The sequence below is a fragment of the Bos taurus genome, chromosome 24, assembly GCF_002263795.3.
Source record: "Bos taurus isolate L1 Dominette 01449 registration number 42190680 breed Hereford chromosome 24, ARS-UCD2.0, whole genome shotgun sequence".
In the NCBI taxonomy this organism is placed as follows: domain Eukaryota; kingdom Metazoa; phylum Chordata; class Mammalia; order Artiodactyla; family Bovidae; genus Bos; species Bos taurus.
This window is the reverse complement of record NC_037351.1, coordinates 22,129,153-22,156,266: the sequence shown is the minus strand read 5'-3', so window position 1 is coordinate 22,156,266 and position 27,114 is coordinate 22,129,153. Positions and strand designations below refer to the sequence as shown.

Below are 27,114 nucleotides of genomic sequence, written 5' to 3'. Positions count from 1 at the left end.
GATTAGACACGTGGAGGAAAGAGACAGGTCCATAGTTTCAAATACCTAAATAGACTTGGAACTCTAAGTACCCAAGGTAGAAGAGGCTTGATTTCCCCCACCTTTATTCCTTCACACTGTGTACATGCTCTTATTGGAACCCTGGGTAACCTAACCATTATTGATTCAATCTTTCTGTAGGAAGAAGAATTGAAGCAGGGAGTAAGTTATGTGCCCTACTGCAGGTCTTAACTAACAGTGGAGGGGCCTGCCGTCCTGCCGTTTTTCTCATTGCTTTTGCCTCTAATGTATGTTCATGCTTCAGTTTGGAAAGAGAAAAAAAAAATTATACTAATTTGCTTCCTTTTCAATGTAGTGCTTGAATTGAGACACATAAAATTTAGCATTTTTTATAACTACCATCAACATCAAAAGAAGAGCTATTACATCTTTTAGAACAGGGAACATATTTAATTTGTTGGAAACTCTTTAGAGCTCCAGGGTCTAAGTTTCAAAGCAGTCTCATGCTTTTTCTGGGTCGTTGATCAGACCCTTCTCTTAATAGAAAGACACTCACCACAATTACTAATGGTCCATTAGATGGAACCCACTGAGGTTCTACCTCAGTTAGCACTCAGAAGCTAACCTTGACATCCGCTCATCCTGTGAATGTTCAGTTCAGTTTCCATTTTACTGAAAAGGTGTGGAACTTCTTTTTGTAAAAATCAGCCAATTACTTCTCCTCTCATTGCCTAATTACTAAGCCCTGTTCCCCACTGCTCACCATTAAGTGCTCAGTCTAATAAGAGAAAGACTGAACTCTAACTGTTCACTTCTCAGACTAGAATATACCTACCATTGGTTGACGATCATCTCCAAAGAATAGATAACTTTCAGCCTTTATCTTATCACCAAGCACCTTTCTGCTCTAGGAGTTCACAAGGGGTTACATACATCTTCCCTGGAAATATGAACCCTGTGGCTCTGTAACTGTAGCTGAACTGAAGCCCTCTGTCTGACCACGTGGCCTGGTGCAGAAGCCAGCAGAGGGAGCAACGTGCTCAAAATACAATAAGAATAAAACAAAAAAAAAAAAACAAAATAAAAGCAGCTTTCATTCCCAGTGCATGTACCGAGCTGTGTATGACAATATATCCCACCTGCCAGTCTTATCAAAAAGTTTGACATTATTTCCATGGATCCATGACAACCACAGCCTGTCTGATTTCAACATACCCTTTCATTCTTCTGTATTCTCTTTCCTATTATTCATTGTGCGTGTTTGTGTGTAACAAAGAATGTTTGCAAAATGCTGGACACATTTTTACCCTTCATTCCCATGGTCTGTAAAAAAAAAAAGGAAAGTGTAAAACGAATCTGTAATGTCAGACAATAAAGACAATGTATTACATTATTTGTATTTTGTGAACAAAGTTACTTCACTAAACTGAAGTCAAATTTTAATGAGAGACAGCCCCCCTGGGTAAAGGACACACATTTGCTGCCTGTATAATTGCCCATAAATTCATACCTGGGGTGTTGCTATTGTACATACGAAACACTTAGATCATGGTAAAGAAAAATGCCATCTCATGGTCCTTTCCTGCAAACAGCCTCTCTTCCTTCCTGTCTCTTACTCAGCATGTGCATAGAAAATAGAAAGAAAGCTCAACTATAACCTTACTCCTCCTAGTGGAGGCAGAGGGTAACACCCTGCAGTCAGTCAGCCTGGCTTTAGCCATTGTCCTTTGGGGACCCTCTCTCTTCCATTTCCAAGGCAACGCATTCTTGAAAGGCTCAGTGGACCAGGACGTTCATAAACAGATGGATGCATAGAGCCAAACCATGGCAGCGTCCATTACTGCGTTACTGCCTGCTTCCCCTCCAGCTCCTCCCCCGCTGAGCCCTCACCAGCTGCAGCATCACTGAATGTCAGCCAGCAGTGGTTATCGCTGCCTAGGTTAAAGACCACTATTGGCAACACCCAGACATGTCAACGATGCATTGTCTAGGTCGGAGGAGTCTTTGCAGTCTTACTCATGTCTTTGCTTATATTCAAGTCTCTTTTCCAAAAGGACCCAAGGCAGCTTACAACTAACTAAAAACATAAACAATGACTTCATAAAATAGAAATAGAAAAATCAAACACTGAAGAAAATGCAAATACGCTTATCTTAAGGGACAGGGGTGTTACTCTGAGCTTTCTAGCAATGAGGCAAAAAAGGGAAAACATAATTGGTAGTTTTATCAGAACAGAAATGTCAGTCCTCAAGGGGCCAAAGTTTCTGTTGGCATAAAATATGAAAAGGAAATTTCACTCAGAGCTTTACCAGAGGAGGAGTGAATAATAATGCAGACACATGCAGTAGTAGATTTCATGTGGCTGATCCTTATACTGACCTTCAGTCAGAACTAAAGACAGAACCCCATATGTCCCAATCCTGCAGAGGCAGTTCTACAAGGAAATAAACAAATACCATCTGAATTTATAGACTTCTCATAGTATAACATGATCTAAGGAGAGAATTTAGAAGTTTTAGTCTGGCGTCTGCTTCTAAATTCTGTTTTTATTTATGAGCCTTTCCCCTCTGGGGACAGTCTCTTTGTAAAATCAGATTTAAGACACCACACACAACAAATTGTGCTTGATTTAATAACCTCTACTTGCTTTATCATAAGTCTGTGTGGTTCAATGTATTTTATTATACTGGTATATATAATTCCTACTTATACTGTTTCTTGTTCGAGGTAATGCATGAATTTATTCCCCTTGAGGAGAGAACATGAATTTTTTAAAAAAAGAAATAGTGCCTGTAATATAATATGATGATGATTATGGTCTCATAAGCAATAAATTTTTTTACAAACTTGAGTCGAAATTATCCTACCCTCTTTCTTCTTTGTGTATTTTTAAGATTTATTGAAGGAACCATAAAAAGAACACTCATAAAAAGTTTAATAATGAAGGCGGCTGGGATATAATAGCAGTGACGGTATGTTCCCAAGTTTCTAGTATCTTTCCAGTGCCAAAGACCATGACCTGGTCTAAAATCAAGTATCCTGACTTTGAGTTCAGAAAGTAGGATCTCAATAATAATTTTCTTAGAAAGATTACTGGAGTTAGCCCTGAGTTATGGTGGTCTAAGTTCCTTACTCACAGCGCTAAGATCTTGAGTCAGTCAATGAACTTCCTAGCAATTTATCTCAAACATACTGATAATACATGGGTCTCAGGGTTGTTGTAAAGATTCAAAAAGATAATGGATGTAAAAGCACTTTGTAAAATGCTCTGTGCATATCAGATATAAGGATAAATGTATGTATGTATGTGTACACATATACATCAGAATATATAAGCTTTTCTCATTTGACCCACATTTTACACACACACACACACACACACACACATATACTCTTTCTCACATTAGCTAGTGTCTCAGTCAGGGGAAGAAAGTCACACACCATTCCCAGTTCCATCTCCTGCTGTATTCTATTCTCTGTTTACAACTGAATGGCCCAATTCCCTGGGGAAATCATGGTCACTTAGGTTCCTGCCTCTTCCAAACATATTGTGAAATATGCACAGGTCAGAAATAATAGATTTTACCAGCTTAGGTTCACCTTCCATCATTTCCCCTGCTTGTCCTCTCTGGTGGGTAGCCTATGGAGTAGGGAAGTGATCACGAATGAATAGGGATGGGGATGATTCACATCAGAAATAATCGACTGTAATATTAGGACTGAAATCTGTGTTCAAAAACAGACCTCCCCAGCCTCTCTCTCTCTCTCTCTCTCTCCTCTCCTCTTCTCTCTGTTTCTCTCCTCTTTCTCTTTCTATCTCTCACATTTCTTTTAAATTAGGGATTGTTAACTAATTCTCGAAAAGTAAAAATTGCTTCTCTGTTTAAAAAACCTTACAAAATGATCCTCTAGTTCAGGATAAAGGCTAAGCCCCTTTAATGACGCTGGAGGCCCCCGCACCTGGCTCCAGCTCTTTCCGGCTTCATCTGTTCCACTCCTCACAGCAAGCCTGGTGTATCAACCGCACTGGCTACCCCAGCATGTCTGCAGTACCCCTCAGACTCCCCAGGCCTTTCCCTGGTACTCCAAGCCCTGGAATGCTCCTCTGTCTCCCACAGTGCTTCCTCTTTTCTGCCTGGAAATCTCTGCTGTAAGACGCAAGGCACATGGTGCTTCCTGTCTGACCAATCAGAATTAGGCACCTCATCTGCATCCCCACATGAAGCCCTGTGATGATAATCAGGGTGGTTTGGAAGAAAGGATGAGAAAAGGGTTGGATGTCACTAAACAGTCAGCCATATAAAATCAGGCAGGCCTGACTGTGCTGCTTTCTCCACCAAACTTGAGAGGCTGACTTTCGGGGAGTGGGTGACCTGGGTTGGGGAGAGTCCATAGTACCACCTCCCCTTGTCTCTTGACCATCTGCTTGGCCATTCCTCTAGATGGTGCTGGTTCCACAAAGTGACACTGGGCACTTCCCCTGAAGCCTCATTCCTTTCTGGGACAGAGTGGAAACCCAAATCCTTCCTGGAAAAAAATCAGAAAATTTATGGATCTTGTCACACTTTTTAAAAATTGATACAACAGCAGGTTGAGTGGATTCTCAGAGAACGGAGGGTAGAAATGAATTTTTCATTTATTCTCTGGGAAGAGAGCTATTTTAAATTTGCCAAGTATGATGAATTGTTTCCTTCGTCCATAAATCAACTCTCTCCTCAGGAATTTGAAATCTATATATTGATCTGCATGGACCATTGTCCCTTAAGTCTTTGCTCCATTAATCACTGAGTAATTTCCAAGAAAGGATGTTCACAGAGATTATTCACTCTAACTCTTCTAAAGTTGTTACCCAACGGCCATGCTTCATGACCAGGCCAGAGGCCACAGTTCGCTACAGGATACACCTGTAAAAATGAAACTGTACCATATTCACTCTTCTACCCCAAAGCTAAGAGATAACTGCCTTCCCTAGTGGTCCAGCAAGAACAGTAGTCAGGAAGGCCTGAGATGGTGTTCCCAGCAGTAAGTCTGAAAGTGAAAGTGTTAGTCACTCTTTGTGATACCATGGACTGTAGCCTGCCAGGCTCCATCCATGGAATTCTCCAGGCAAGAATACTGGAGTGGGTTGCCATTCCCTTCTTCAGGGGATCTTCGTGACCCAAGGATCAAACCCAGGTCTCCTGCATTGCAGGCAGATGCGTTACCATCTGAGCCACCAGCAAAGCCCCTGGTGTCTACTGTCATCGAGTGCTGACAGAGGGAGGTGGGCCCTGATAACCCAGGGAGCCAGGATTCTACCCCCAGGTCTGGGTAAAGGCTGGTCATGACTGGGGAAAAGATGCAGCTGAATCTTTACTTCAGCACCGAATCATCCACCTAATTTCTTCACACAATCAGACTGCTTGTAATTGCACCAATTAGAAATTCATTTAGGAGATAGTAGCTGTTAGTCATTCACACATGGGTGTAATTTAGACTCAGTCAATTGTTTTTCCCTTAACATATAACCACAATCTGTTATTTTTCTCTTAACACAAGTCTACTCATGGGAGTTTTGAAGACAGGAAAGAGGCAGAAAGGGGTAGGGAAAGTTGGCTTTGGAGACATGGTGTTAAGCAGGGAGAGCAGAGGCCAGTGTGGTACCCAAAGGTGGCATGGTGCCCTGTGGTACCCTGTGGCAGCAGCCCCAGGAACATCATATGGTACAGAATCCAGTGGCACAGGTGTGAGCAGGGCTGGCATGCACTACAGCCCCAGTAACATCAGATACTGAAACACAGGCCCACAGCCCCATATCCAAAATCACTGGGCCCAGAGATGCTCCAGAACTCAGAATCTGGTTTTAGAAACTCAATACAGTGCAGATACCACATAAGTAGCCTCATAGCAGTTAGGAAACAACACATGTAGCCCATTGGATTTCATATTTGCAGATAAGAGACGGGGGGCCTGTATTTCTGAACTGATTGATAAACAGCCCAAAGGCTCTTCTGCCACTCTGGCACTCACACTGCTCTCCATGAGCAGTAACTAGAAGGTTCTACTGCATAGCCCAGCAGAAAGCCGTAGACCACTGCTCCAACACACTCTCCAGTGCATCCTTGTCCTGCATCTTCTGAGCCTTTGGGTAGCTCACCCTTTCAACATTAGTGACAGTATGTTTCGAAACAGCAATGGAAGCATGTGAAGGTTGGTCCCAGTGCCCACAATCCTGAGAAGTAGCTGTGGTGATGTAGGAAACCCCTGGCCTTGTGGGCTAAAGGCTGGGGGGTCCATTTCATCTCTGTCCTTCACTAGCTCGGAGACCTTGGGTGATTATGACCTCTGAGTCTTGCTAACCTGAAAAATGGGAGTACTCATACCTCAAATGGTTGTTGAGAGGATTAAGTGAAATAGATGGGATTAAGGTGCTTTCTAGACCCTCAATTGCTATTGAGACATAAGCTACTATCATGCCTAGCACTTATTAGTGAGAGAATAAAGCAAACTAAGGCATGCCGATATGCTCTAGAGACTATAAATTGCATACAAGAGTGGAGTTTTATTATTATTATGAACCTCCTATCACGGAAGAGGATGTGGCTTCCAGGGTAGAGAAGGTAACCCACCCTGTGTAGCCAAGAGAAGTCTTCTTCCTTCAACCCCCCTGTCCAGCTTCTCATGGCCAGTCCCTCCTGCCATCTGCATCTGGGTCCTTGGTAAAGAAAACAGATGAGAAGGGGCAAGGAGCCCTGCCAAGGGCCCTGTCTTGGAAAGGATACACAGGAGGGTTGCCAGGGAGAGGCGCCTGACCTCAGGGGAACTGAGCAACACCTGTCTCCTTTAGGGACCCTCCACCAGCCATAGGCCATCCAGGCCATCTACAACCCGGGGCAGGCAGAGCACCTGGGCTCAGGCCCCAGCCCAGACCCTCTAGCCCCATTTCCTGGACAATTCTTTTCACCTCTCTGAACCTTGTGGTCCATGACGGCACGTTTAGCATAATGGGGCCTACTTCAGTAGGTCATGGAGAGACACCAGTGGGAATGTATGTGAAAACCTTTTGTACATGGCGAAGCATGACTCAAAAGTGAAGTCACCACCTATTGGTGTGAGATGCAGGGAGGTGTCCAGGTAGCTCATCAGCAGAGGAGTCACCATAATGACCTTGAGCTGCCCAAGTTCGCTAGGGTAAACCAGGTCCATTCCGGAGAAGGCTGGGGCAAGGGGCTGCAAAGCATCACCAGCAGGCAAACTTCACTTCTCTGGGCCTCACGGGCCACTCCAAGGTACTGTTGTGAGTGAAAGAGTGGAATCCTCAGCGCCTCAAGCATCACATGAGTTATTTTCTGTTTTGCTTCATTTTTAATTCTGGATTTTTCTCAATTTATAGATTTGACTTTTATGTGTGATGCTGGAGCCCTGGAAAGCTAACAGCATGGCATTTTACAGGATTGATGTTGTGTGTTTTAACTGCAAGCAGCTGAACCCACAGCAAAGACCTAAATGGAATACTCCAGAGCACTGCTCTGGTGGTGCATGTCTGGGGTTTGAATGGGGTGATGATGAATCTCTGGAGCTTGCTGTGAAATAGTCCTCACTCTCCCTGGCCAGCCCCAGCGGGCTGGAATGCAATTTATGTGAACATCTAATCTGTTGTATATGCACTTCTTACATTTTCATGTTTGTGCTGACTTGACTGCCTTTGTAAACTAATTATTAAAACAGAAAATGATTCCAAGAGACCTCACTGCAGAGCCGAACCTATGAAATTCAAGGTGTGACAAGTCTCAGAATGATTTCCTGCTGAGGGTTGGAGTGAGGAGATGAATGACTTTTAAGTTGTTTTCTCCTTTTTCTTCACTCATTTTTAAATCCCACTGTTCTTACTGCTAGAATATTGCTTTTTCATAGGTGAAGAGAAAGACAATTCCTATAGGAAGCATTACCCCCAAACTGGAAACCAAGATTTCTATGTTTCTCATCCTCATTTGAATCCCTGAATCAGAGCAATTCAACAGTCAACTTTTCCTGTAAAGTAGGGACTAAACAATTTACACCTCATTTGAGTCTTAATTTGAGATTTAATACACACAATATGGCATGACATGATAAGCACTATAAATTATTCTCTGCAGATGATGGCAGGACAGACTGGTTGAAAATTTAGGAAGAGCAATATACCACATCCATCCTAAATAGTCTCCGAGTTTAAATTTTTTCCTAATGTCTTTTTATTCTGTATAGATCTTCTTTCAAGGAGAAAATAAACACCTTGAAATTATCACTGCTTAACAGTAGTTTCATTACGTGGGCAAACATCTCATCTATGACGTAGAACAGTGAACGTGGTACTAATAATCTCCGCTTTCGGTTTGTAACCCAAACTCCAGACTATGTCCGGTAAGGTCCTAAACGGTCTGCACCTGCAATTCAAGTTGAGCATTGCCATCTCCATGACCTAGAACTTCAGCTCGCTTTGGGATTCCATTGTCACGGTTTTTAACATTTAACAGAGGCACTGGGAAGGGCATTTGGCATCTTCTTGGGGAAAACAAATTAATGGCTTGCCTTGTCTCTCCAGACCCAGGGGGCAGGCTCCCCCCGCTCCTCCCCTAGCCACACCATCAGCAGGCCCATCCCCATGCCGGTGCGGTCCGCGTCCGCCTGCTCCACCCCGACCCCCACGCCTCAGGACTCACTCACGGGGGTAGGGGGAGACGTACAGGAGGCGTTTGCACAAAGTAAGTGGCATTTCTATTATTATCGGTATTACTTTGCTGTGTTCTGCTTTATGTGACCAAAAACAAAGTCGCCAAGGATTGCGTGTTCTACAGTTACCAGAGCCAATACCAAAGATGTTCTAGACTGTTCCGTGGCTTGTGTCAGAGCCAAGCCTGCAAGACCTTTTAGCACCTCCCTACGCTGATCTGTTCATCCCTTCACCATCTTATCTTCTGGCTTCTCTTGCCCTGCCCTGTTTTTTTTAATGAGCCTTTGCTCCTTAAGGGAAAGGAAAAAAAATCCTTCCAACAGTATCCCTAGGAAATTATATGAATGTAATCCATTTGAAAATCCTGCAAGATATTTCCGGCTTTCTTCTTTTTACATGAAAGGAAACTCAAGATTTGAGAGTAAACAAGCCCATCTCTTTAGCACAGAGGCAATCGAAAAGGATGCTTAGTCACCTTCCAGATGCCTTAGAGAGTTGACTCATTGCCTCTGTGTCCTGGGGCTGGGAGGCGAGGCCCCCACAGTTCACAGAGGAGGGCAGAGAGTGATTGGAGATGACAAACAGCATTCTCCCACTGCTGCCTCTTCTAGCCATGTATGTACTGCGAGGCTGTTTCTCTTCCTGCCGAAGTTTATCTGTAAGCCACGTATTTGGAATGTTGAGCCTCTTTTTTAAACATATTATGGACTTAGCCCTCAATTGGGCTCCTTGCCCTGCTCCCAGGCCAGCACACAAATATCCTTTTAACCCTTGCTGTTGTTATTGTTTAGTTGCTCAGTCACGTCCAACTCTTTTGTGACCCCTTGGACTATAGCACAGTAGACTCTCCTGTCCATGGGATTTCCCAGGCAAGAATACGGGAGTGGGTTGCCATTTCCTTCTCCAGGCCATCTTCCCAACCCAGGGATCAAACATAAGTCTCCTGCACTGGCAGGCAGATTCTTTACCACTGAGCCACCAGAGAAGGCCCTGTTTGAACCCTTAGTGTGATGGAAATCTCATAATAATCTTTCTCAACCATAGAGAAATATGGTCTAAGTTCCGAGTCAGGGTATTTGGCATACATCTTCTGCCCATGTATTGGCAGCAGGAGCAAGAATCGTCACGCCTTTTCCACCCTCTGAGGACATTCGGTGCACAGGGTTCTCATTCCCAAGAGGTACCTGAAATAGTCGGGGGAGTTTGGGGAGCCCTGCTGGGAAGTGGAGGCTGAAATGCTGGAGTTCAGAATCTGATGCACTTCAGCCACCAGGTAATGGCTACAGCAGTAGCAGCTGCTGGGAAGGCACAGCTCTGGTGGGGAAACCAGACTTTTCATCTATGAGGGCAATACCTAAGTAGGGTGATCACATATGCCGGTTTACCTGCGACCATCCCTGTTTGTGCCAGGTCACCCAGTCATTTTTTTAAGACTTTTTTTTTTTTTTTGATGTGGACCATTTTTAAAACTTTGATCAAATTTGTTACAATATTGCTTCTGTTTCGTTTTGGTTTTTTGGTTGTGAGGCGTGTGGGACCTTAGATCCCCAACCAGGGATTGAACTCGCACCCCCTACATTGGAAGGCAAAGTCTTAACCACTGGACCACCAGAGAAGTCCTCATTCTTGTTACCAATACCACCCCTTTCACTTGTAAAATTGTCCCAGTTTGAACAATAAATTGTATGAATCCCCATCAGCTGCCATGTCTTCATACATCAAAGGCCATTGCCCTGAACACAAAGTATTTTTTTTCAGGAAATGAACCAAAGCACTTTTGAAAAGAAGTCTTGGAAGTTTTCTTGCTGTAGAATTTCAATGGGAATGATAAACAGCATAAAAATTGGGGGGAAAGGAGAGTATTGAATTTTTTTTCCGTTATCATTCTTTCCTAAGGCTCAAGAAGAAATTTAAGGAATGACTTACTAGTAGCAGCAGATTCCATCACGAACACCATGTCCTCTCTCGTGAAAGAGTTGAATTCTGGTGAGTCCCTGGTCCCCTCTTATCTGTCTGCTCACTGCAGAAGGACCCATAACCTCTGTTAGGGATCTGCTCATAGAACACTTAGGTGCCATCTTTTTAGCTGAAAACTCTGCATTCTTAAGATGTTTATTGTCTGAGTGAGAAATGTGAGACCATCTTGAGTTTAATAATTAACACTTTATAGGTAAACTTTTAAGAAAGGCCTCTGGAGATTTCAGCATTATCTTTAAACCTTATTTGTTGTTGTTCCGTCTCTAAGTCTTACCCAACTTTCTGCGACCCCATGGACTGTAGCACGCTGGGCTTCTCTGTCATCCACTGTCTCCCAGAGTTTGCTCAAATTCATGTCCGTTGAATTGGTGATGCTGTCTAACCATCTCATCCTCTGCCCGCCCCCTTCTCTTTTTGCCTTCAATCTTTCCCAACATCAGGGTCTATTCTTAACTTTATTTATTACCCCCAAAATAGCTAATAACTCAGAATTGTATAAAGGAGAAAATAACATTTACTGTAAGCTAAACTACTCTAGTTTAACTATTCATTTAATGTTTAATATTTAGGTTGATTCCAGTTATTTACAATTAGAAACAACTTTGCTGTTTAAAAGAGATCTTCTCATTGTCAAGTAGAAAAAGATTTTTTAAAGATCTATGTGACATTTTGTTGGGATGTTAGATTTTTTAGTACTGTTTACATTTTGCTGATGAAAAGACTATAAATACATGCTTAATGCAGAAAGTTTGAAAAATGCAGAAAAGAATAAAGAAAAATATTAAAATTGACTTGTAAATCCAGAATCCCATGGGTATGCCTGTGGCTGATTCATGTTGATGTATGGCAGAAACCATCATTATATTGTAATTACCCTCCAATTAAAAATAACATTTTTTAAAAATCCAGAATTCCAAGGTAGCCACTGTTAAATATATCATGACCCAATGTGACATGATGCTGAAGTTAGTTTATAAGGTCAAATGTCTTATTTACTAATTTAGGCTCTGTTAATTTGGAATGCGTGGCTATTTGAATGAAGCTAAACTGAAATTTGGGCTTCCTAAGTGGCTCACTGGTAAAGAATCTGCCCACCAATGCGGGAGACAAGGGTTTGATCCCTAGGAGAAGAAGATGCCCTGGAGAAGGAAATGGCAACCTACTCCAGTATTCTTGCCTGGGACGGAGGAGCCTGGTGGGCTATAGTCTATAGGGTCGCAAAAGAGCTGGACATGACTTAGCCGCTAAACAACAACAAACTTAAATTCACCTTTGCAATACCACCAAAGAAAGATCTTCCCAGAAAATATATAGCATAAAATTGCAGTACTCTTTATCCTAATAATACTACAGAGTTTTAGACAATTTAACAGTGTTAATATACAAATAAATATCTTGCTAGTTAGGAATACATTTCATCTATTCATGAAAGCCCTACTAGCAATATGACTGTTTTTCAGGACTGTGGTCATGTAGTTGAGATTACAAAAACTGTAAAAATAAAACTTCACCATTAAAAAAAAAATCTGGACTTAAATTTCTGAAAGTCTCTATAATTAGAGTTAAAATAATGAAATGGTAATCTTAACCTAAAATAATAGCAATATAAATTGCTGCTATTATTTTAGGTTAAGATTACCAGATAGGATAAAAATGACAGTAGTTAATATGTATATCATGGTTAGTGGCATATACCCAGTGCCCTAGCAAATGATGAAGAAAATGAGTACATTCTCATTGGGGATGTTTCAAAGTACTATTAGTTTATACTCTTACAGTACTTTGAAATAATAAGTGAATGTAGTGTTTTAGGTTTGTTTATCTTAAGTTAAAGTAGATTTTCCCTAATAGTTGCTCATGGAAACCCCAAACAAGCCTTTTGGCCAACCCAATAATATTAAGCAAAAGTAACAACAGTTTTAAAGAAGAGGGGGAAAAACAGAATGCTTGGAGAATTGTCAGTTATTAAGACAAAAATTCCTTGTAACATTATTGAGATTTAAAAAAGACAATGTGTATGTGTGTGTGTGTGTGTGTGTGTGTTAGTTGCTCAGTCGTGTCCAACTCCTTGCAACCCCATGGACTATAGCCCACCAGACTCCTCTGTCCATGGAATTCTCCAAGCAAGAATACTGGAGTGTGTTGCCATTCCCTTCTTCAGGGGATCTTCCTGACCCAGAGATCAAACCCAGATCTCCCACATTTCAGGCAGATTCTTTACCATTTAAGCCACCAGGGAAGCCCAAAAAAAGACAATACTGTATTCTAAATGATCTTATGGTTCAGTTCAGTTCCGTCGCTCAGTGGCAACTCTTTGCGACCCCATGGACTGCAGTACGCCAGGCCTCCCTGTCCATCACCAGCTCCTAGAGTTTACTCAAACTCATGTCTATTGAGTCAGTGATCCCATCCAACCATCTCATCCTCTGTCGTCCCCTTCTCCTCCTGCCTTCAATCTTTCCCAGCATCAGGGTCTTTTCAAATGAGTTAGCTCTTCGCATCAGGTGGCCAAAATAGTGGAGTTTCAGCTTCAACATCAGTCCTTCCAATGAATATTCAGGACTGATTTCCTTTAGGATGGACTGGTTGGATCTCCTTGCAGTACAAGGGACTTTAAAGAGTCTTCCTGATTTTATGGTAATTCATGTCAATATCAATTCATTTTGAAAACAAATGAACACTCACTTGACTTGTGTACAGTAGCTGGTCAGTGTTTTACACAGCACAGGTTAATTTATGTTAAGCCTAGCCCTTTATTGGATGATCATAAAAAAATCTAAGATATTCTTTACTTTCTTCAATTGTACCTAATAGAGGTGGGGAGTGAAACTGATAGTAACGTGGATTCTGAATTTGCACGGACTCAGTTTGAAGATCTGGTCCCATCACCAACCTCTGAAAAAGCTTTTCTAGCACAAATCCACGCCCGAAAACCTGGGTACCTTCACAGTGGAGCTACCCCGAGCACCATGCGTGGGGACATGTGAGTATCTTCTGCCTGGGGGGTGTTTTTTTCAGCAACAGAACACTCTGCAGGGAGCATAGGAAAATAAAAACATGGTTGCTTAGTTTTTCATTTTGGAAAGGAATGACACAGTTTCCTTTTCTGCCAGAAAAGGTAGAAGGGTGTGTGTGTGCTAAGTCACTTCAGGCATGTCCCAATCTATGTGACCCTATGGCTTCAGGCCACCAGGCTCCTCTGTCCATGGGATTCTCCAATAAGAGTACTGGAGTGGGTTGCCACGCCCTCCTCCAGGAGATCCTCCTGACCCAGGGATCGAACCCGAGTCTCTTGTGTCTCCTGCATTGGCAGACGGGTTCTTTACCACTAGCACCCCCTGGGAAACCCAGGTAGAAGGGCGCTTCATTTCAACTTCTCATTGTGACTTTTCCTCCTAACAATTTCCAGAGTATCAGTAACGAAAACCAGCCAGTGCCTGTTGAGATCCTGGCCTGCCCAAGGCACTCAACCAGTTAGATACAAAATAGTGTCAAAAATCACTCCCAGCATCCCAGGACTCATACACTAGTTCAGAAGATAAATCATCCTGTCTTCCGAATTTACTAGATTCACTCTTAAGGGACCCGGTGATACTAGAGAGGCCTCTGTTTAAAGTGAGTATAAACATCATCTATGCACTTGTGATTTGAATAACTAAATGTATAAAAATCTCGTTACAAAGAAGTCCAATTTGCTTGACTTGTTGAATATGTATAAATCTGACCTTCAAAAGACATTTTACAAAGATTTTCACCCAATTAGGTTTCTGTAGCTTGACAGGAGCCAGTAGAATCAGTGACATTCCCGACTAGACTGTGACCTTGGATCAGCTCCAAGTAGTCAGGCAGAAAAAGTTAAAGCTGAGAAACAAAGGCAAAGCAAGGACAGAACTGCAGAGCCCAGCTTGGGAGGGAAAAGAATAAAATGAAGAAAGTTAAATAAGTGGAGTTCTGAGAAATGTGGACAAGGGCTCACCCAGAAGCTGGAAAAGGGAGTTGATGAGCAGTTTAAAAAAAAGCTACAGAAGGGTGGTGGGGCTTAACATGAGAAGAACTGCAGACTCGTCTACAAAAATAAACTGTCTGTTTTAAAGCCCCAAAGAAGAAACTAACCAGAGGCCTTTCTGGTGTTTTGACTCTCCATCCAAGGAGTGAGTAAAAAGACCAGTAATAATGGGAAATTATAAATAGACATGGTTTGAAAGCCAGCTGTGAAAAGGCAGAGAGCATAATATCAAAACAAAACAGTTATGATTTTATGTGGCAGGAGGCTGCTGCTTTTAATTGTAGTTCGCTTTCTTGTCCTTCCCTCTATAATTTAGAATTATTTGATTTGTTTGTTATTCAGACTGGAGAACTGTGATCAGTTCAGTCTGGTAAATAATGTATCTATGTGATTTTTTATAATTGAGCATCTACATAGTGGTGACCTAAAACTTTCTTGATCCACTCGCAAGATCCAAGACTGTAGCTAAAGCCACCCGATCTGCTGTTCCTGGCAGGCTGGTGGCAGGACCGACTACCAACAGGGCTGTGGGGGTTGGGAAGGGAAAGTTTACAGAGGCCTTGCAGACCTATTTAGGCTGGCCCCAAACCTCTAAAAATAACAAGAACATGCCGTACAGATATAAATAAACATGAACATTGGCATTTATGTTCCAACCCAGAAACTTCTACTTGACCACTCTTTTTCATTTTAGGGGATATTTTAATATCTGTACTATCTAAGCATGTACTGTGTTTTAGCCCAAGCATATTTTAGTCATATGATTTAGGTAGTGAATTTATATTCAGTCCCAGGAAGAACTTTATATATACTTGGGTGAATAGATGGAGAGTCACACATTAGTGAATGAGATCATTTTTATCCATTTGTTTCATGGTGGAATTGGACAATTTAAATGGATTTCTTAAAGTCAGAGATAGTATACATCTTTAAGATCAAGAGCTGTGGGTTAGAATAGTAGTCTCCCTGACATTGATTGGCTGATACTCTGAGCCTTGATTCTACCATAAAAATACAGCACATGAGTGCATGGGCCTATATACATGCAGAACACAAAGAGCATTAAATTACAAACAAATATTCTTAGACATTATTTCACTAGAGGGCTCACTTTCCTTATAGAAAGTGTTTTTGAACTCCATTTTTTTAAGCCCCCAAATTGGGAAAACTGTATCCTCTCAAAAGATAAGCCTGCCTTTTTTTTGAGAATGGCAAACATTTAAAGGACAACTCATTCCAGGAAACTCTAGGAAAACAGGTGACAACGATCACCAGACTACCCTAGAAAAACTGCCTATGAGAACACCTTGATCATATATTTCTCCAAACTTCCAAAGCGTCTTTCAAGTTTTTTTCATCATGTCAAAGAAAATCCTAAATTGAAGTAAATCAAAGCAAAGAAGTGAATTAGAGACAAAATAAATGTGCGCCCAGAACGGCAGGTAATACAGGGGTTCCACTCATATTTGCCTTTTAAGATTTGCTCCAAAACGCCCTTTGTGGTTGACTCCAGGGTTACAGAAGACGGGGACCCCTACGTGCGGCCAGAGGATGAGAACTATGAAGATGACTCTGTCCGGCAGCTGGAGAATGAGCTGAAGATGGAGGAATACCTAAAACAGAAGCTACAGGACGAAGCCTATCAGGTACCGAGACCCCACCCCACACCACCCACCACTTCAGCCCCCGCCCCTCGGTGGCTGGATCTTTCACATTATTCCAAAACTTGGTGCCTTCTCCTTCCTTCCACCCTCCCTTTCTGGAATATTCTGACAGTACTCTTCAGCCCATGAATTCTAAGACAGGGAAAGGTTTAATGCTTCTTATAGCTGTCACTCATCAAGTATTTCTATAAATTCTGAGCTGGAAAATGAAAAGAGGCCTTCCATGGTGATAATATAGTTCATGACCCTCCAAGATGATTAGGAAAACACTTTTTAAGAAAAGATACAGCTGGCTGTCCATATCAGGAGATTCAGAATCTGTGGATACTGAGGCTCAACTGGAGGGGACTTTGAGTATCCATGGATGCTGGCATCTGCAGGATGGGGGTATCCTGGAACCAGTCCCCCATAAATACTCTGGGATTCTATGCCCTTGGGTGGGCCACAGGGCACAAGGAAATTGACTAAGCATAAGTATACCTCTGTTCTTGAATCACTTGTCCTCAACTTCCCTCCCTGCCTGCCTCGTATCAAATGTTAAGAAGTCAAAGAGTGACAAGCCTCAGCTAGAAATGCTGGGGGAAATATAGGCCCCCATTCAGCAGGGTGTGCTTGGACAGACTGTCATATATCCTGGATAGCATGATAATCCATCTGAGAATTCACCTGACATAACACACACAATGGGGAATAATATTATCCTTACGGGGATGCATTTTCCCATGGAGATTGTTCTACTCCCCTGTCTATTTACCTGGTACATTTCCCCTCCCTCCATCTTGCCGGGGTTCTGGGAGGACAGGGGTATTTGGATGGTTGAGACCTACTGCCCCCCACCAGGCCCCAGTGGGTTATTTTTATCAGGTCAGGCTTTCTGTCCAATATCCAGATACGTTTTTTCCACCATCTTTGGAGCAGTAGTTCTCTCTTACTCTGTTATTGGAAGAAAGAATAGCAGATAAAATAAGTTATCTACTACTCATACATCTGTAGATTGCTTGGAAATATTTTCCCAAGAAGAACAGAGCAAGAGGGAAGCCTACTAACCCCATCTTGACAATATAAAACAGAAGTTTTGCCTCTAGAATGTTCCAAAACAGTTGTGTTTCAGAATAACTTCAGAGTGTAGGCCTAGATAAACAAAGAGGGACCAGATATGTAAAGCTGTATTTGAATCCTGCATAATCAGACCTGCCCCAAGTGTACACCAGGGAGAACGTTTTTCTTCGCAACTTCTATGGCCTGTCCACAGGAGGAAATTTGCCCGGATGAAGCCCCAGGGTGTCTCTGGGAACTCTGAGGGGTGGCATTCCTACGTATATCTCCTTTTGGCCCTGCTGCACAGAAGGAGAGAGAGAGGTGGTTAAATAATCAATATTCTGGTTCATGCTGTTAGAGGCGCCTATTAGACCTCCCTCTGGGAGCCCACATTAGTTTCTGGATTTTGGTGACAACTATAACTGAAATTCTAATTTTTTTTTTTTTTTAAGAAAAGGAGTCATTTCATATAAGGTATTAGATTTTTATTTATTTCAATGAACTAGAGATTTAACCTGATACAAGCAAAATGAAAGGAAATTCTATTAACAGCATCAGCTTCCATTGGAGTTCCTGCCATCTGGTAGATTTTAAGCTCCTTCTCTCTCTGTCTTGCCTTTCCTCACTACAACCAGTGACTTCAAAGAAAAGACAAAGAAAAGGACGAAGAGATTGTAATGGGTATGCCCTGGAGAAGGTTGAAGTGGTTTTTCCTTGACTGCTGTATGAGCTGTTGGATGGGTCAGAAAGTTACTTGCGTTCCCTGGATTCTCTCTGTCTGTCTATCTATCTTTCTGCATGGCTTCCAACCAAATAATTCACCAGCTTGACTGCATCACAGACTTGACATGTCACCTTTCTTGTTTGTGTCCTTTGTCACCCGCAGGTCAGCTTGCAAGGTTGAATGCAATAGCCTTTTATCACTCTCCTCTCAAGTAAGTATCCACTTATTTAGGAGGAAAGGTGGTCACTGTACCCTGGATTCTGATCACTTGTAACCTACATGCACAAGCACTATCTCTTGGGGTTTTTCTATGGTAAACTATCCTCTTCCCCTGCTGATAGCAAAGAATCATCCTGGGCCATGAAACATATCGCTCTAGTCCAGTGGCGATTTGGCAGACAACCTTGGGAGTTCACTTTTTACTCTATGAATTAGGAAAACTGGCAGAGGAATTTCTATAACCCAAAGGTGCCCCAGAAATGTGCAGCTATAAAGCCAATTTGCTGATCCATAACTGCATCCAAGGTTTCAACCTCTCTGGCACTTGAGAGAGAAAAATGCAAGCTTGCTCAGCACTTGCAGAAATGAGTCAGCTCCTTAGTCCTGCTCTACTTAGGCCCCAAAAGATCAAAGTGTGCACCTTAACCAGTGAAATCAAGAACATGAATCACTAAAGAAAACAAGAGAAGCAAAGCACAGAGGGAAGCTTCCACAGCCTTACGCTTTTGGAACAGCTAATTCACACCCATCATGGAATTCAGCAAGATATAAATTGATTTAAAATACCTTTTCTGTGGCTTGTGATCCCCCACCTTCAGAGATTTACCTAAATACATGGGAAATTCTCAGTAGCTTTTTTTTTTTTTTCTAATTTAAAGAGACTAGCATTTGATTGGCAAGGACCACTTGACTATAGTGGTCTGAAGCTTAGGATCTGGACTCTAACAGACTGATTTCAAAAATGAGTTCCCTAAAATCCTAGCGGCATAATCCTTGAAAACTTGCTTAGACTTCCATGAGCCTCTGTTCCCACTGTACAACATGTATCAGAATACCTACCTCATAGAGGAGTTGTGCTCCCTGGGATACACCAAGTTACAGCTTAACCTAGTGGCAGACACACTATCATTTCATCCTGAGCATACACATACATGCCTAGCCCTCTGCTCAGTGCTTTAGAAGCAGTTCAGTCCCTGGGAGTGACAATGATTATTATGTGAGTGTATGAGAACCCCCAAGACTCAAAACTAGCTTTCTCTCTCTACTTAGGTGAATAAGGTTGGGATTCAGCTTTGTGCTACGTTTGACACACCTTCCGCTACACTGTCCCATGAATCTGATGGAGCTCTGGCTCCAGCTCATGGCCATTTAGATGTCCCACATTACAATTCAAAGCTAATACACCTCTCATAGCCATGACTGCATAAGACTTGTAACTATTTTAGTTATTCAGTCTATTCCCACCCATGGAATCTCATAAGTCTACAGTACAGTTGAGAGGAAACTCAACCTGGCTGCTAAGTTGAAAAAGGAATATATGTCTTCTAAATGATATATCAATTAGTAATGAATATATTCTAGCTGAAACACTGCTGACCTCCTGTCTCAGTCCTCAGGTTAAGATGAAGCAAGTAAAAATCAAGGTGTAATTGTTATTATGAAATATATTTTTTGAGCTGTGAGGCCCTTTGGGTATAAAAGGAAAGATCTTATTGAGCACATTTTAGTCTGTCTCCCTTGGACTTGAGACTACTGCACCACGAGTTCTCCTGATTCATCATGACTATAGTGAAAAAGTTCCCAAGAGCAATTTCTGAAAATATTCACTCCAGTTACTTTCCCAGAGGAGCAAGACGTTTCCTTTCATAGCATTTTCTTTCTCTGAACTCTAGCAATTTGATCATTTTTGTTATGCACATTATTTAAACATCAGTAGGTAGTTCTTGGAGAAGGCAATGGCACCCCACTCCAGTACTTTTGCCTAGAAAATCCCATGGACGGAGGAGCCTGGTGGACTGCAGTCCATGGGGTTGCGAAGAGTTGGACACGACTGAGCAACTTCACTTTCACTTTTCACTTTCATGCATTGGAGAAGGAAATGGCAACCCACTCCAGTGTTCTTGCCTGGAGAATCCCAGGGACGGGGAAGCCTGGTGGGCTGCCGTCTATGGGGTCGCACAGAGTCGGACACGACTGAAGCGACTTAGCAGCAGCAGCAGCAGCAGGTAGTTCTTATAAAGATATACTTCTTTAAAAAGCCTAATAAAATGCCTTTGACATTTTTTATTTAGTTGCTAAGTCATGTCCAATTCTTTTGCCACCCATGGACTATAGCCTGCCAGGCTCCTCTGTCCATGAGATTTCTCAGGCAAAGATACTGGAGTGGGTTGCCATTTCCTTCTCCAGGGGATCTTCCAAACCCTGAGATCAAACCCATGTCTCCTGTGTTGGCAGGTAGATTCTTTACTACTGAGCCACAATGGAAGCCCCAGCCCTGGACATAAACCAAGATAAAAAGCAGTATTTGGTTCTTGTCCATAAATGCCAAAGATTTTAATCTTCTGTTTCAAATTTTATTTCCAATAAAACTTAAAACAGTTGTGACCTCTGCTACTTACCGCATCCTTACCTACCTAGATGGCCTTCCACAGGATTCTAAATATAAACCAGTCTGTCACCAAATCACCAAGTCAGACAAAATTAATTTAAGATCTGGAACACTGCAGGAACTAGTAGCTTTTCATCCTTGCAGCTAGTTCTACCCTACTATAATTTTTCTTGATGAAACCAAGAAAGACAGCTGAAATTGTAGAACAGTTATCTGTTGAAATCTATTCACTTGAACTTTCTGGCTATACTGCAAGACCAGAAATTATCCCAAAATATATGCATCTCTTCTGCAAGGGTCTGAAAGTCGATTTCATCAGCTCAAAGTCAATTAGGCATCCATGAAGCAGAGTCCTACATGGTGCTGCTGCTAAGTCGCTTCAGTCGTGTCCGACTCTGTGCGACCCCATAGACGGCAGCCCACCAGGCTTCCCCGTCCCTGGGATTCTCCAGGCAAGAACACTGGAGTGGGTTGCCATTTCCTCCTCCAATGCATGAAAGTGAAAAGTGAAAGAGAAGTCGCTCAGTCACGTCTGACTCGTAGCGACCCCATGGACTGCAGCCTACCAGGCTCCTCCATCCATGGGATTCTCCAGGCAAGAGTACTGGAGTGGGGTGCCATTGCCTTCTCCAGAGCCCTACATGACTAAGGGGCAAAAGGTGAAACACCAGAAACATGGAAGACCCATCCTCTGCTCAAGAAAATCCTTAGGCCTCTTTGAAGATAAATATGCACTTACCAACACATTAACAAAAGTTATCAAGAGAAATCTGTTTTATTGCTTTTCAGCTAACCACGTGGGAAGAAATGGTACACATAAAGCTTAGCACCCGAATTAGAGTCCACCGAGGTTCCGTTTTGGCCCATCAAATCTTAGGTTGGTCCCTTTTCCATCCCTCTGGCCACATGGTACTCCACTCACCTTGGCCAGCCACATCCTAACTTCAGAAATTGGAGGATGGAAGATCAAAGGTGGATTTTTTTTTTAAATTAGCATGGCAAAAACAAAAACAAAACTAGCATGGAATTCTGATGGTGAGTCAGTGTTTTCATGTCCTTGTCCAAAGGACAACACAGATATTTCTGTTTATGGTGCTTGAACCTTCCAGATGCCTTAGGTGCCCACTAGGCAGGAGTCTCAGCATGGAGGATTCTTGTCCTCTCTTCTATCAGAAGGTGCAGTATCCCAGTGTCCCAAGATGGTCATTCCTGATTGTCAGGGGAAGAAAGGACTGTGTGTGTGTGTGTGTGTGTGTGTGTGTTTCGGGGTGGGGGGAAGGGAGGATTCTAAGCTTCATAACTCTAATTTAGAGAACAGTTTCCATCTTTAAAAAAGAAATTACACATTGCTTATTCCCAGGCAAGCTATAGTCAGACAGATGCAAGTAACAGGAGAGCTGGTGATGAAGGACAGAGCTGCACCCCCAGAGGAGAAGACGGCAGCCTGGCAGCAGCCTCAGCTCATGGAAGAGAGGACCCACCACATGCAGCCGCTCCCGACAGACCCCCGCCCCCTAAAGACTGTGTTCTGCCGACTGTAGTGCAGCTAACTTTTTGTTCTAAGTTTTGTAGTTCATAGACGTGTGTTTTGAGAAGGAAAAAAAAAAATAAGACTTCTGTTCAAAGCTAACTTATCAGCTACATCTTCTGTAACATGGCTCATCCCTCGAAATGAAAACACAGGCTGAAATCCCATGCTGCTGTTACTCGCAATGGCAGTATTAACAAGCATCTTACCTTTGCACATGATATTGAACCTGGTCAGTTTACAACGACATTACTAATACTGTTTATAGCTAGGAGTTTCATTTCTGAATTCTCTGAGATTTTAGCAAACCAGTTGATTATATACACTGTACATTTTTTTTTCCACAGCAACTGGAAAAAAAACAACCACTTACAGTTATTCACTGAGCCCGAAGGATTTGGTTCCTGAGGGTACAGACTCAGAGCCCCAGAGCCAAGAAGGGTCCTTGGCCTGCATGGTCTGCACTTGTCTCCAAGTCTCTGAAAGCAGAGGCTTGAACCAAACCCATCAGGAGAATCCAATCTCTGTGGCTTCTTTCCAACTTGGGGTTGTTTTCTTTCAAGATACTCTTAACCAGTCAGCCATAGAATTTAGTGTAAATATTTTTTTTTTCAAATAGAGATCATATTCCCAAAAAAAAGGCAACATTCAAATTATATAGAATCTAGTTTTTAAAATCAGCACAGATCTTCTTAAAAACTGTGAACTCTGTTTTGAAATACTCGTTACTAAAGCTGTTTATAAACCACAGGTGCCATAAGATCCCCCCAGTGGACTCAAGTTATCTCTGCTCTTCCACGGCTGGTTCCTTTCGGTTTAGCTTTAGGGAGCATGTTTCTAACAGCACCGCTCATCCACCGGTTCCCCATCAGGTCGTTTGGAGGCCTTTCAGCTTTAAATGTACAGGCTTAAAGTGCGCTTGCAAACGTTCGCTCTCCTTTTCTTTCTGAATGTGTTTTGCCTTAGCTGGCTCCCTGGTGTTCTGCATGCAGCCTCCTGTGGTCACGTGAGAGGAAACAGGCTTTCCTAAGTGGAGCTGGGATCTTGCACTCCGAAAAGCTGATGTGCAAAAGAACTGTCAAGGAAGGGAGAATGAATGACTCTGTTGATGGTCCTTTCTGAGGGCCCTCTTTGGGGAGCACCAAAGACCTCCCTTAGGGATTCTGGGGAAATGAAAAAAAAATAATCTTCTACTTGTTTCAAGATTTGATGAAATAAAAATCCTGCAACATAGTAGATACATTATCCTTAAATTGACAGCTTCTCTGGATTCCTGTTTCTCATTTAAAAGAAAGAAGAGAACATCATTCTAGAACAGTGGTTCTTGAAATGTGGTCCCTGGACCAGCAGGGCCAGCATTACCTGGGGAGTTTATTAGAAATGCAGATTCTTAGGCCCTAACCCCAGCCCTACTGAATCAGAAATTCTGGGGTTGGGGCCCCGTCATCTGTGTTTGAACTTTCCAGGTGATTCTGATGCATGCAGAAGCTGAAGAACCACTGCTTTAGAAGAAAGTTGTGTAATAAAATCTCTGAAAAGGCCTTACTCAGAATAAGCAAGAAAGGTTCTGAGTCATCCTCAAAATTTGAGCGATTCAATTTTGCTTCCAGGGTTGGCAGAAGCTTCTCCCACCCCACAGAGTTGGTAGTTGGTGGGTCCCCTGCTGAGAAGTGACATCCCAACTTCTTCCTTCTTCCTTTCCAGAGGGCTCTCAGATGCGCCCATCTCTGAGTTGGGTCAGACACCACCTCCTTGACTGCCCTCAGGAACAAAATCGCTTGCCTTGGGGTTAGTAAAGCTCTCAGTTGGCATTAGCAAGGAGCACATTCTGCCCCTTGATGTACTTAGTCATTTTTCCCTGGAGAGCCAGCCTGACAAATGCCCCTGAGAACAGGCTGACACCAAAGGGACACAACTGCACGGTTCTCAGATTTCTTTGCACAGAGGGATGTTATTGCAGGTTTTGTTGGTGTGTCTTAATGTTCATCTCCTTCCCTCTGCCCATCCTCTGTGAACCCATACCTCTCTAGATGGAGCAGGTGGCCACTGGTGCCTCATACTCAGTACTTAAAACCACTACATCCCAGCTACCTACATAGCTGTCGGCTCTGAATCATAGCTGGGCAGTTTTCAGTCTCAGAACCCTGACCCTGCAGGTGGCGTTCAGCCACTACCTGGACCGAGCTGACAGATGTTATCATTTTGTGTTTCTGCATCATAATGTTTGTCTAAGGTTTGGACTGTTCTGTGGGTAACCTTCCCTCATCATAGTGTTCGTTGCCAATTCCATCACATGGTTGTCGATCCCATCGTACGAAGTCATTGCAAGGACTCTGGAAACTGCTGCCAATGACCGATTCCTGACTAACCAGCCACCTTTTCTTTCTCTTAGCTCCACGTCAGCCCTGAGACCAGACTCAAGCACCCCTGTCCTGTAAACGAGACAAAATGGCGTGCGTTATTTTGGGTTTTCGTGTTTTTGGGCGGGTTTCTTTCCTTGGCTCTCCAAATCTACTTTTGGGGCCTGTTCTAAGTGCAAACCCAGCAGGTGTCACCTGTCCTGTCCATTAGGTACAGTTCTGTCTGGCGAGGGTTGTTTCTTTCTTGTTCCACAATGAATTGCACATCCATCTCCATTAGAGGTGATGCCCTATTAATGAGCACTGGTCTAACACAGCCAACCCTCCCCCACGGCACCATGTGAACGGAGGGAGGGAGGAGGGTGAAATCTACTGTAGGGGATTCAGGAATCAGTTGTGGTTGGTCAGGACGGAAGTCGGGGTAAATGTGGTTGGTCAGAGGGAGATGTGCTGGAGATTGTGAAAAATGGATTCTCGAGTGATCTGCTATAAGACAGGGAAGGTTCATTTGTAAGTAGTAATGTGAACTGAACTACATAAGAGTGTGGCCTTTGTTGTGATATACTATGTATTTTCTTATATGCATGAGCCAAACTGTTGCATCATAATTTAGCACTGATGTCTGCTTTTATTTTGATCATCTTTGTCCACCCTCATTAGTTCTTGGCTGTTAACTGTAGGTAGACGTTGTAGATCCAGCAGCCTTTGGTTGCTGCAGTCACCTTGGTTCGATTCCGCACAAACAACTCCATGTCCTCAGAAGAAAGGGCATTTTTACCTTTGAACCAAAAAGAAGGGAAAAATAAAAATCAGAGGTGTCATATCCTGAGGCTAATTAACTCTAAGACATTTTTAATTATGACTACTGTAATTTGACGCCATTTGAAGTAACCAATTCAGAGACACTAAAGATGTCACAACATTCATGGGTATGTAACAAAACTACTATTGTATGGGTTTTTTGTATTGCTGTTAAGTATTGTTTTGTGTGTATGTGTGTGTGTTGGAACCTCCTGGGGACATGTTATATTTTGAAGTGATTAAACTATTTAATTGTGTGTCTATATTTTGGAATGGAATTATTTCTTCATTAAAAAATGTTTTTAAAAACACTATATCTTGTGTATTTTGTTCTTTTGTTTAAATGAATGTTTCCTAAAACAACATGAGGTTAGTCTAAGAAAGACAAGTCAGTGTTTGGAGTGTGAAGCTTGGACTTTTTGCTGATTGAGGATCAAGCAATTGAGGTCAAATATTTCACCTTTTCCTGCCTTTGAGGATGCAGTCTTTTTAAAAATGAGATACTATTCTGCTGCTCATGGGAAGCCTTGTTATGATTAAGATCAAAAATCCATACTCCCTCTCCTTTTTTCTCTTCCTCTTCTTTCTTTTCTTCTCCAAATTCCAAATGTTGGGGAAAAAAAACTAACGTTTGTGTAATCCTTTACAACTTTCAAAAACCCTGTTTCATTTACATTTGATCCTCACGTTAGTCATCCAGATGTATAACTTACGGTGCTGCCTTTGTTCTGAAAAAATCTGCAGACCAGGCTGAGATGAGAAGTAGACTAGGCATGCCATCAAACAAGAAACAGAGGGCAAAAACACAAGAAATTTCCCACTTCTGAGAAGATGGTGCGCTTTTCAGAGGAGTTGCAGGAATTTCTCCCTGTATCCAGGGCTATGGAGCCTTCACCTCACTCCCAGTAGATCTTGCATCAGACGAGACCAAGATTCATCCAAGGAATTGTGCTCTCAATTCCTTGGCATTGGTTTAATTTCTACTGCTGTCTTCTGATTGCCCTAGCAACACATATTAAACTTTGCAAATTATGTGTTCTAAATATTATCTGAGCGAGTAAAGAAAAACTGGGAGGCACTGGAAAGATGAAAAAGAGAATTTTCAATTTTTTTTTTTCTAAGATGTCAGATCCTGACGCAAGACTGTGATGTACACCAAGAATCACCATTGCCCAAAACGTTCCCCTAAGATTTCATTGGCATAGTCAGGAGTAGTGGGGCAGGTCTTGTCGTCAAACATTGGAGAAGCCTGGGGCAAGAGCTTTTTCCCCTGGTTCATAGCCAACTTGGGAACAATGATCCTCTGAAATACAAAATCCTTTATAGTCTTTTTTTAAAATGCTGCTTTGAGGGGAGGTTAGTATGAGAAAAGAGTAATATTTCCCCCTATTGCAAAGAGATCCAAGATGCTTATTTGATGAAGAAGGGCTCAAATATTTTAGTAGGATAATAGGAAGGGTATAATTTTACCAAAAAACCTAAACCAAGGCTAAGATACAATACTGAAAACTCTGCATAAAATGCAACTTAACTGCCTAGTTCTCAATGTTCTCACTACAAATAACCATACTTACTCAACAGCAAAGACATTTTTCAAGCCATTGTGAGGGTCTCTGTACTATGAACATTAGTGGTATAAAGGACAGTCTTCAATTTTTTTTTTTTCTAAAAAACCACAAAGTCAGGAGGTGGAGAAGAGGGAACCCTTGTACACTG

At 42.4% G+C, this 27,114-nt stretch overlaps 1 protein-coding gene across 24 annotated transcripts in view; it reads left to right on the top strand.

Annotated features, from left to right (window-relative positions):
* DTNA (dystrobrevin alpha) overlaps positions 1-25,714 on the top strand; it is a 451,122-nt gene extending 425,408 nt beyond the window's left edge. For 9 of the 24 annotated variants that reach the window (XM_024984389.2, XM_024984390.2, XM_010818728.4 and 6 more), the window contains 6 exons: positions 8,564-8,723; positions 10,589-10,678; positions 13,484-13,652; positions 16,189-16,321; positions 18,264-18,312; positions 22,070-25,712. In XM_024984389.2, the coding sequence (XP_024840157.1) occupies positions 8,564-8,723; positions 10,589-10,678; positions 13,484-13,652; positions 16,189-16,321; positions 18,264-18,281 (570 nt within the window). In that variant the 3' untranslated portion in view covers positions 18,282-18,312; positions 22,070-25,712. The other 15 variants (XM_024984397.2, XM_024984395.2, XM_024984394.2 and 12 more) reach the window with 7 other exon arrangements.
* The last annotated feature ends 1,400 nt before the right edge of the window (positions 25,715-27,114 follow it).